Source organism: Gobio gobio, assembly GCF_949357685.1.
Source record: "Gobio gobio genome assembly, chromosome: 13".
Taxonomy (NCBI): Eukaryota; Metazoa; Chordata; class Actinopteri; order Cypriniformes; family Gobionidae; genus Gobio; species Gobio gobio.
In genome coordinates, this window is record NC_137106.1 from 2,589,960 (window position 1) to 2,602,459 (window position 12,500).

Genomic DNA, 12,500 nt, shown 5'->3' on the forward strand with positions numbered 1-12,500 from the left:
AATCATAAAAACTTACTAAAACACTGTGCTACAAATAAAAAAAAGCTTTAAACATGTCAAATTAAAAATATTATAATTAAAACATAAAAACAAAATAAAACACTAATAAAATAAACTAAATCATATCATAACATTAAATTAAAATTAATTATTTAAAATAAAACAAATCAAAATAAAACACTTAGTAATTCAGTCAAATCATAATGTATTAAAATTAATTATTATCTAAAATAAAACACTTAATGTAATGAATTAAATCAAACTATTAAAATAAAAAATTATATATATAAGAATATACAAATTTAAATAAACAATAAAAAAGAACAATAAAACAATAATTTACTTACTAATAATTAAATCATACAAAATAATAAATTAATAATTATTTAAAATAAAACTAATAGAAATAAAACACTAGTAATTAATCCAATCATAATGTACATTTAAAGTAAAAATGTAAAAATAAAAACAAATAAATAAATAAAAGTATACGAATGTAAAAATTAAAATAAACTATAAAAAACAACAATCAAAATAATAATTCACTTACTAATAATTAAATCATAAAAATGCTAAATTATTTAAATAAAACACTTAGTAATTAATTAAATCATAAAATATACAATTAAAAATATATATTAACATCATAAGAATGTAAAATTAAAATAAATAATTAAAAAATACGAACAATCAAAATAAAACACTTACTAATAATTTATTAAATCCTGGAACATGTGAATGTGCCTGAAATATTAACTTTTTATTACACATTATGTGCTCCATTTATTATGTTTATATGGTATTATTCACTCTCCATCATCAGCAAACTATTATTTTTCTGTTCTATTTCTCCAGAGATTATATTAATATCTAGTTCAGTCATGAAACTCAAGAGGGCGCAGGATCGCATCATCACCACATGGCGCAAGCTGATTGGCCTCTCAGGGTTCCCACTCTTTTTCAGCAGCCATTTTCCAGTACTTTTCCAGGATATTTTCAATTTTACTACGGCGGGAATAAAAGACAAGGCTCATGCCAAATATTGCTTTCTAAGTCTTTAAAAGCCGTCCAGTTTATCGCCATTACTTAACAATCCAGCATTTCTCAATATGAGCTCGTAATCATACATTATGACTATGGAAGCTTGTTTACACCACAGAATAGAAAGAAAAGGTAATTGTGACTTTTTATCTCGCTATTCTGACTCTCGCAATTGCGAGTTTACATATTTGTGATATATACGCGAAAATTGTCGCAATTCTTTTTTCCTCAGAATTGAACTTTATAACTTGCAATTGCAGTTTAGATCTCGCAATTCGGAGAAAAGAAGTCAGAATTGCAAGATATAAACTCGCAACTGCGCAAAAAAGTCAATTGTGAAGAAAAGACTTGCGAGTTTATATCACGCAATTCTGACTATATCTTGCAATTCTGACTTTATAACACACAAATGTGACTTTATATCAAAATGATGTGATTAGGGAGCAGCTTACGAGTTAACATTCACTGCATACATTTGAGCAGTTATAGCATTAGCATTAGCATTAGCTAACGGCTGCAAGCGGCAACAAGACTAAACGTCATTATTCAAAATACTACATCAAACTCAGCTTCCTGAACATGTGCTTTCTGCAGCTAGCGCTAATTGTTTGGGCCAGCGATAAACTCTTTATACTCGGCTAAAGAAATAACTTTTTTTTAAAGAATTTTCCCAGACAGCAACAAGATTTTCCAGGACATTTTACATTTTCTCTCATTTTCCATGTGTTTCCCAGGACTGGAAAATTTGTCATCAATTTTCCAGGTTTTCCATGACGAGTGGGAACCCTGCCTCTGCTGATCCTGAGCCAATGAGATTGCTTGAGATCTAAATCGTCTCCACCTCCCCAGCTCCACCTGCCTGGCTAAGGTGATTAATGTGTGGTGTATAATGCGGTTGGTGGTGTTGTACCTGGGCAGATGGAGCAGCAGCTGTCCTTGCTCTTGACAGGTGTGTGACAGAGAAGCGGCGGACACACTTCGGCGTCGCAGAGGACACGCCCCTGTCTGCAGGTGCAGCGTGTGCATTGGTCCAGACTCCACGTCTCTCCTTCCACGTAGAGCTCGCCGGCCGGAGCGCGACATACCACCATGTCCATTCCCTCCGGCTGCCCGCTGCCCGACTCGTCTGCGGCACAACATGGACACACAACCGCTTTAATAAAACTCAGAATGTGAATGTTGAGGGATCATGTGACCAGACCTGCAAAAAGGTGACAGTGTTGCGCTGGGGGGGGGGGGTTAATATGCAAATGATACATTTCTGAGCGTGACTTAAAGAGAATGACACATTTAATTAGGGCTGTACGATTAATCGGAAAATAACCGAAACCGGCGGATTTTTCCCATGTCGGTTATTTCGCGTGACTCCGCCCCGTCAGTCACATCAAGTGCAGTTTGCAGGCACACAGAGAGATGCAGGAGCAGTTATATATGTATATAGATGCGCAGAATCACTATAGGAACTGCATGTTTTACACAGTTTATACAGGTCAGTTAATTGCTGTTCTTATAGCCTACGCGCTGACACACACACACACACAGACGGCGCGCGCAAGCCCCAAAGCCAGATCGCTTTCACTTTCGTGCTCATAAAGTTTGTCAAGTATGCGTTTAAAGGCTTGCCAGTTTCAACATTTAAAGCGATTGTGCACTATTCAAAAACAACAATACAGAAAACTTAACCATTCAGTGCTCAGCTTCTTTCTGTGACACAGAGCCGTGTCGCGTCTCTGAAAACACGCGCGCGCGCCCTGAAGGCAGATCTTTCACCTGCGTCCTCACAAAGCTTGTCATTTGTATGTGGTTTAAGCCCTGCCAGTTTGAACATTAAAGCGAGTTTCGACCATCAGATGTGTATTATGTTGAACTAATATATTGTGACAAACGAACACTCAGATCTAGCTTGCACATCACGTGAAGATCGCGCGCAGAGGAGCGCAGAAACGCAGTCCTGTGACTAAAGTAAAGTCACTTAAAGTAGCTTAGAAACTCAACCGCTATAGGCATACATTTTAATACCTTTGCAGTAAGTACAAACCACAGCTTCATAATGAATAGAGACGGTATGAGTAATTCACACACACACAATCACTCTCATTAATGCATTCAGATAAATGTAATGCAGGCCTACTGTGCTAATGTATCTGATGTACAACAAACAGAAATCTGCCCCATGAAAGTGAACCGTTTCCTTCAAGTATTTTAAAATCACAATGCACTTTTTCATTAGAAAAAAAAATTCCACCTATAATAGTAGAACATATTTACAGTACAAACCTTATCAGTGAACTTACTCAAAACCTTATGAGGGCAAAAAAAAAGAAGCAAAATAATCGTTCATTAATCGTAATCGAGGTCAAATGTTCAATTAATCGAGGTTTTTATTTTTGGTCAAATCGTTACAGCCCTACATTTAATATTTAAACAATTATTGTATTTACAACACGGAAACGCCTGGAACTCAAGGAAGTGTTGTGATGCATGACACAAAAAATAAAAGTCTGACAGTAGGGGTGTAACGGTACACAAAACTGACGGTACGCATCTCGGTTTTGAAATCACGGTTCGGTACGAGTTCGGTACAGCAGTTTTACAAAATTGCTTTTTATATTTAACAGTGGTTTACTGAATAAGAAAAAAAGTGTCTGTCCTTGAATTAATTCAATTATATCTGAAAGTGTATTGAACATATTGCTGTAAACTATATAGGGAGCCCTTACTTGCACATTAATATTAAAGGTTAACCCCTTAACCTGCGCCCCATTTTTGAGAATTCTTTGAAAACGATATACCCAAATGAAAATGTCTGCAGCTCTTAAACCCTATGGTCTATATTCATAAACCTGGGGCCGGTTGCATAAACCGTTAAGACTAGTCTTACAAGTTAGACATACATTTTTTTCTTTAAGACTGTTCATAACTTTATAAAATCAGTTACATAAAAACATAGACTGGCCTAATTTGATACTATAAGTAAGACTGAATGCCACTTACCTAACTGCTAGTGGCTCATACTAGATCTTAAAGGGGCTATATGCAACTTTTTCCCCCAAAATAAACGTAACAATAGCCTTTTTATTTGACCATTTATGACTCAAACATCTCCTGATGAGCATACTGACACCTTGTCCGCTCACAGTGGGTGCACCTATAAGCCTGTATCCTATTTTTCCTATTTTCTGGCGGGTCGTTTTTTCCCGCGCTGTCAGCGGATGTGACGTCACCACCGCTGCGAGAGCGAGCAGAAAATGAGAGCAGTTCTGTTTTTTGGCCACAGGTGTCAGTCGCGAGTTTAAATTTCAGAAAAACGCATATAGCCCCTTTAAGACACTGTCTTAACATAATGTCTTAGTTTATGCAACTGTCACCTGGTCTTATTTTAAACTAGACACTTGAAATGTTGCTACCCAAGAGTCATAATAACTCAAAGTAATATGGGAACAGAGTAACACTTTACACTCTCAAGACCCTTAAAAGACACTAAAGACGTCGTTACAAAGTCCATCTCACTACAGCGGCTCTACAATAACTTTATGAAGACGAGAATAGTTTTTGTGCACAAAAAACTTCGAAGCGCTATGAATCAGTGAGTCGAATCATGATTCGGATCGCGTGTCAAACCGCCAAACTGCTGAATCGACTCACTGATTCATAACGCTCTGAACTGCTGAATCGACTCACTGATTCATAACGCTCTGAACTGCTGAATCGACTCACTGATTCATAATGCTCTGAACTGCTGAATCAACTCACTGATTCATAACGCTCTGAACTGCTGAATCGACTCACTGATTCATAACGCTTCGAAGCTTCATGAGGCCGTGTTTTGAAATCGTCATCACTATATAAGTCGTTATTTAGGCTTTTTTTGCGCACAAAAACTATTCTCGTCTTCATAAAGTTATTGTAGAGCCGCTGTAGTGAGATGGACTTTGTATCGACGTCTTTAGTGCCTTTTAAGGGTCTTGAGAGTGTAAAGTGCATTGAGACAATGGAGGTCTTTCAGAGCCATCAGATTTACACTAAAATATCTTCATTTGTGTCTGAAGATGAACGGAGGTCTGACGGGTGTCCAACCACATGAGGCTCAGTCATTAATGACACAATTTACATTGTAAATGTAAGCGCTGGTTTGTTGGGTCAACAGCAGTGAGCTCTTGGGCTCAGTGTAGAGAGCTATACTCACCCTCACAGCCGGGGCAGCACTGCTGGGGTCTGAGCACCGGATGGGCACAGGCGGGCACCGGGCAGGAGATCAGCACACACATCTCTCGGCCGGCGTGGCAGTAGCAGTCCCTGCAGCCGTCGTGCCAGCCCTCGCCCTCCTCGAAGCGCCGGCCGTCCGCCGTCAGACAGAAGTGGGACGGCACCGGGGTGGAGGCGGTGGTGCTGGAGACACGCGGCTCTGCATCTGGACACAACCATACACTCAGCCTTAGAGGATCATCCTGACACTCATTGACTCAAGCCGCTCATCTGACTCAAGCCGCTCATCTGACTCAAGCCGCTCATCTGACTCAAGGCGCTCATCTGACTCAAGCCGCTCATCTGACTCAAGGCGCTCATCTGACTCAAGGCGCTCATCTGACTCAAGGCGCTCATCTGACTCAAGCCGCTCATCTGACTCAAGCCGCTCATCTGACTCAAGCCGCTCATCTGACTCAAGCCGCTCATCTGACTCAAGCCGCTCATCTGACTCAAGCCGCTCATCTGACTCAAGCCGCTCATCTGACTCAAGCCGCTCATCTGACTCAAGGCGCTCATCTGACTCAAGGCGCTCATCTGACTCAAGCCGCTCATCTGACTCAAGCCGCTCATCTGACTCAAGCCGCTCATCTGACTCAAGGCGCTCATCTGACTCAAGCCGCTCATCTGACTCAAGGCGCTCATCTGACTCAAGGCGCTCATCTGACTCAAGGCGCTCATCTGACTCAAGGCGCTCATCTGACTCAAGCCGCTCATCTGACTCAAGCCGCTGCTCATCTGACTCAAGCCGCTCATCTGACTCAAGGCGCTCATCTGACTCAAGGCGCTCATCTGACTCAAGGCGCTCATCTGACTCAAGGCGCTCAGCTCATCTGACTCAAGGCGCTCATCTGACTCAAGGCGCTCATCTGACTCAAGGCGCTCATCTGACTCAAGGCGCTCATCTGACTCAAGGCGCTCATCTGACTCAAGGCGCTCATCTGACTCAAGGCGCTCATCTGACTCAAGGCGCTCATCTGACTCAAGGCGCTCATCTGACTCAAGGCCCTCATCTGACTCAAGGCGCTCATCTGACTCAAGGCGCTCATCTGACTCAAGGCGCTCATCTGACTCAAGGCACTCATCTGACTCAAGCCACTCATCTGACTCAAGCCACTCATCTGACTCAAGCCACTCATCTGACTCAAGCCACTCATCTGACTCAAGCCACTCATCTGACTCAAGGCACTCATCTGACTCAAGCCACTCATCTGACTCAAGGCACTCATCTGACTCAAGGCACTCATCTGACACAAGGCACTCATCTGACACAAGGCACTCATCTGACTCAAGGCACTCATCTGACTCAAGGCACTCATCTGACTCAAGGCACTCATCTTACTCAAGGCACTCATCTGACTCAAGGCACTCATCTGACTCAAGGCACTCATCTGACTCAAGGCGCTCATCTGACTCAAGGCGCTCATCTGACTCAAGGCGCTCATCTGACTCAAGGCGCTCATCTGACTCAAGGCGCTCATCTGACTCAAGGCGCTCATCTGACTCAAGCCGCTCATCTGACTCAAGGCGCTCATCTGACTCAAGGCGCTCATCTGACTCAAGCCGCTCATCTGACTCAAGGCACTCATCTGACTCAAGGCACTCATCTGACTCAAGGCACTCATCTGACTCAAGGCGCTCATCTGACTCAAGGCGCTCATCTGACTCAAGGCGCTCATCTGACTCAAGGCGCTCATCTGACTCAAGGCGCTCATCTGACTCAAGCCGCTCATCTGACTCAAGGCGCTCATCTGACTCAAGGCGCTCATCTGACTCAAGGCGCTCATCTGACTCAAGGCGCTCATCTGACTCAAGGCGCTCATCTGACTCAAGCCGCTCATCTGACTCAAGGCGCTCATCTGACTCAAGGCGCTCATCTGACTCAAGGCGCTCATCTGACTCAAGGCGCTCATCTGACTCAAGGCGCTCATCTGACTCAAGGCGCTCATCTGACTCAAGGCGCTCATCTGACTCAAGGCGCTCATCTGACTCAAGGCGCTCATCTGACTCAAGGCGCTCATCTGACTCAAGCCGCTCATCTGACTCAAGCCGCTCATCTGACTCAAGCCACTCATCTGACTCAAGCCACTCATCTGACTCAAGCCACTCATCTGACTCAAGGCACTCATCTGACTCAAGGCACTCATCTGACTCAAGGCACTCATCTGACTCAAGGCACTCATCTGACTCAAGGCACTCATCTGACTCAAGGCACTCATCTGACTCAAGGCACTCATCTGACTCAAGGCACTCATCTGACTCAAGGCACTCATCTGACTCAAGCCACTCATCTGACTCAAGCCACTCATCTGACTCAAGCCACTCATCTGACTCAAGGCACTCATCTGACTCAAGGCACTCATCTGACTCAAGCCACTCATCTGACTCAAGCCACTCATCTGACTCAAGCCACTCATCTGACTCAAGCCACTCATCTGACTCAAGCCACTCATCTGACTCAAGCCGCTCATCTGACTCAAGGCGCTCATCTGACTCAAGGCGCTCATCTGACTCAAGGCGCTCATCTGACTCAAGGCACTCATCTGACTCAAGGCACTCATCTGACTCAAGGCACTCATCTGACTCAAGGCACTCATCTGACTCAAGGCACTCATCTGACTCAAGCACTCATCTGACTCAAGGCACTCATCTGACTCAAGGCACTCATCTGACTCAAGGCACTCATCTGACTCAAGGCACTCATCTGACTCAAGCCACTCATCTGACTCAAGCCACTCATCTGACTCAAGCCACTCATCTGACTCAAGGCACTCATCTGACTCAAGGCACTCATCTGACTCAAGGCACTCATCTGACTCAAGCCACTCATCTGACTCAAGCCACTCATCTGACTCAAGCCACTCATCTGACTCAAGCCACTCATCTGACACAAGGCACTCATCTGACTCAAGGCACTCATCTGACTCAAGGCACTCATCTGACTCAAGGCACTCATCTGACTCAAGGCACTCATCTGACTCAAGGCGCTCATCTGACTCAAGGCGCTCATCTGACTCAAGGCGCTCATCTGACTCAAGGCGCTCATCTGACTCAAGGCGCTCATCTGACTCAAGGCGCTCATCTGACTCAAGCCGCTCATCTGACTCAAGGCGCTCATCTGACTCAAGGCGCTCATCTGACTCAAGCCGCTCATCTGACTCAAGGCGCTCATCTGACTCAAGGCGCTCATCTGACTCAAGGCGCTCATCTGACTCAAGGCGCTCATCTGACTCAAGGCGCTCATCTGACTCAAGGCGCTCATCTGACTCAAGGCGCTCATCTGACTCAAGGCGCTCATCTGACTCAAGGCGCTCATCTGACTCAAGCCGCTCATCTGACTCAAGCCGCTCATCTGACTCAAGCCGCTCATCTGACTCAAGCCACTCATCTGACTCAAGCCACTCATCTGACTCAAGCCACTCATCTGACTCAAGGCACTCATCTGACTCAAGGCACTCATCTGACTCAAGGCACTCATCTGACTCAAGGCACTCATCTGACTCAAGGCACTCATCTGACTCAAGGCACTCATCTGACTCAAGGCACTCATCTGACTCAAGGCACTCATCTGACTCAAGGCACTCATCTGACTCAAGGCACTCATCTGACTCAAGCCACTCATCTGACTCAAGCCACTCATCTGACTCAAGCCACTCATCTGACTCAAGGCACTCATCTGACTCAAGCCACTCATCTGACTCAAGCCACTCATCTGACTCAAGCCACTCATCTGACTCAAGCCACTCATCTGACTCAAGCCGCTCATCTGACTCAAGCCGCTCATCTGACTCAAGGCGCTCATCTGACTCAAGGCGCTCATCTGACTCAAGGCGCTCATCTGACTCAAGGCACTCATCTGACTCAAGGCACTCATCTGACTCAAGGCACTCATCTGACTCAAGGCACTCATCTGACTCAAGGCACTCATCTGACTCAAGCACTCATCTGACTCAAGGCACTCATCTGACTCAAGGCACTCATCTGACTCAAGGCACTCATCTGACTCAAGCCACTCATCTGACTCAAGCCACTCATCTGACTCAAGCCACTCATCTGACTCAAGCCACTCATCTGACTCAAGCCACTCATCTGACTCAAGGCACTCATCTGACTCAAGCCACTCATCTGACTCAAGCCACTCATCTGACTCAAGCCACTCATCTGACTCAAGCCACTCATCTGACACAAGGCACTCATCTGACTCAAGGCGCTCATCTGACTCAAGGCGCTCATCTGACTCAAGGCGCTCATCTGACTCAAGGCGCTCATCTGACTCAAGGCGCTCATCTGACTCAAGGCGCTCATCTGACTCAAGGCGCTCATCTGACTCAAGGCGCTCATCTGACTCAAGGCGCTCATCTGACTCAAGGCGCTCATCTGACTCAAGGCACTCATCTGACTCAAGGCGCTCATCTGACTCAAGGCGCTCATCTGACTCAAGCCGCTCATCTGACTCAAGCCGCTCATCTGACTCAAGCCGCTCATCTGACTCAAGCCACTCATCTGACTCAACCCACTCATCTGACTCAAGGCACTCATCTGACTCAAGGCACTCATCTGACTCAAGGCACTCATCTGACTCAAGCCACTCATCTGACTCAAGGCACTCATCTGACTCAAGGCACTCATCTGACACAAGGCACTCATCTGACTCAAGGCACTCATCTGACTCAAGGCACTCATCTGACTCAAGCCACTCATCTGACTCAAGGCACTCATCTGACTCAAGGCACTCATCTGACTCAAGGCACTCATCTGACTCAAGCCACTCATCTGACTCAAGCCACTCATCTGACTCAAGCCACTCATCTGACTCAAGCCACTCATCTGACTCAAGCCACTCATCTGACTCAAGGCACTCATCTGACTCAAGGCACTCATCTGACTCAAGCCACTCATCTGACTCAAGCCACTCATCTGACTCAAGGCACTCATCTGACTCAAGGCACTCATCTGACTCAAGGCACTCATCTGACTCAAGGCACTCATCTGACTCAAGGCACTCATCTGACTCAAGGCACTCATCTGACTCAAGGCACTCATCTGACTCAAGCCACTCATCTGACTCAAGGCACTCATCTGACTCAAGCCACTCATCTGACTCAAGCCACTCATCTGACTCAAGGCACTCATCTGACTCAAGCCACTCATCTGACTCAAGGCACTCATCTGACTCAAGGCACTCATCTGACTCAAGGCACTCATCTGACTCAAGCCACTCATCTGACTCAAGGCACTCATCTGACTCAAGCCACTCATCTGACTCAAGCCACTCATCTGACTCAAGGCACTCATCTGACTCAAGGCACTCATCTGACTCAAGGCACTCATCTGACTCAAGCCACTCATCTGACTCAAGGCACTCATCTGACTCAAGGCACTCATCTGACACAAGGCACTCATCTGACTCAAGGCACTCATCTGACTCAAGGCACTCATCTGACTCAAGCCACTCATCTGACTCAAGGCACTCATCTGACTCAAGGCACTCATCTGACTCAAGGCACTCATCTGACTCAAGCCACTCATCTGACTCAAGCCACTCATCTGACTCAAGCCACTCATCTGACTCAAGCCACTCATCTGACTCAAGCCACTCATCTGACTCAAGGCACTCATCTGACTCAAGGCACTCATCTGACTCAAGCCACTCATCTGACTCAAGCCACTCATCTGACTCAAGCCACTCATCTGACTCAAGGCACTCATCTGACTCAAGGCACTCATCTGACTCAAGGCACTCATCTGACTCAAGGCACTCATCTGACTCAAGGCACTCATCTGACTCAAGCCACTCATCTGACTCAAGGCACTCATCTGACTCAAGCCACTCATCTGACTCAAGGCACTCATCTGACTCAAGCCACTCATCTGACTCAAGGCACTCATCTGACTCAAGGCACTCATCTGACTCAAGGCACTCATCTGACTCAAGCCACTCATCTGACTCAAGGCACTCATCTGACTCAAGCCACTCATCTGACTCAAGCCACTCATCTGACTCAAGCCACTCATCTGACTCAAGCCACTCATCTGACTCAAGCCACTCATCTGACTCAAGGCACTCATCTGACTCAAGCCGCTCATCTGACTCAAGGCGCTCATCTGACTCAAGGCGCTCATCTGACTCAAGGCACTCATCTGACTCAAGGCACTCATCTGACTCAAGGCACTCATCTGACACAAGGCACTCATCTGACTCAAGCCACTCATCTGACTCAAGCCACTCATCTGACTCAAGGCACTCATCTGACTCAAGCCACTCATCTTACTCAAGGCACTCATCTGACTCAAGGCACTCATCTGACTCAAGGCACTCATCTGACTCAAGCCACTCATCTTACTCAAGGCACTCATCTGACTCAAGGCACTCATCTGACTCAAGGCACTCATCTGACTCAAGGCACTCATCTGACTCAAGCCACTCATCTGACTCAAGGCACTCACTGTGTACATGCACTGGATTTAGAATTTTCTAAAAGCAGATCATTAACAATAAATGACAGTAAACATGGAAAAATATGACAGTTTTCAGTAAACCTCACAAAGGCTACATTTCCCTGAAAAAAGGAGAGAAAGAAACAAAAATGTGTATTTCGCATGAATAAAAATATTTTAACATCATAAGGATGTAAAATAAAAAATCTATAAAAATAAAACACTGACTACTAATTAAATCATAAAATTGAAATAACCAATTTAAAATAAAACACTAATTAAATCATACATTTTTTTAAATAATTTGAATTATAACTAATCAAAATAAAACACTTATTAATAATTCAATAAAAAAATAATTTAAAATAAAAAATAATAAAAATAAAACACTAATAATTAAATCATAAAAATTGAAATAAATAATTTAAAATAAAACTAATCAAAATAAAACACTTACTATTAATTCAATAAAAAAAATTGAAATCAAAATAATCAAAATAAAACACTAATAATTAAATCATAAAAATTACTAATTTAAATAAATAATTTAAAATAAAACTAATAAAATTAAAACACTTACTAATAATTAAATCATAAAATAAATAAATAAAACACTAATAATTAAATCATAAAAATTTAAATAAATAATTTAAAATAAAACTAATCAAAATAAAACACTAATAATTAAATCATAAAAAATAAATAAAAATAAAACACTAATAATTCAATTATAAAAATAAAAATAAATAATTTAAAATTAAAATCATTAAAATAAA

The 12,500-nt window shown here is 43.7% G+C and overlaps 1 protein-coding gene across 2 annotated transcripts in view; it reads right to left on the reverse strand.

Moving 5' to 3' along the window:
* The window catches only part of LOC307136193 (cysteine-rich motor neuron 1 protein), a 106,788-nt gene that overhangs the window by 10,646 nt on the left and 83,642 nt on the right, over window positions 1-12,500 (reverse strand). For both annotated transcript variants that reach the window (XM_079832984.1, XM_079832985.1), the window contains exons 10-11: window positions 5,228-5,452; window positions 1,952-2,167 (exon numbers count right to left, since the gene is read on the reverse strand). In XM_079832984.1, the coding sequence (XP_079689110.1) occupies window positions 1,952-2,167; window positions 5,228-5,452 (441 nt within the window). The remainder of the gene's footprint in view (window positions 1-1,951; window positions 2,168-5,227; window positions 5,453-12,500) is intronic.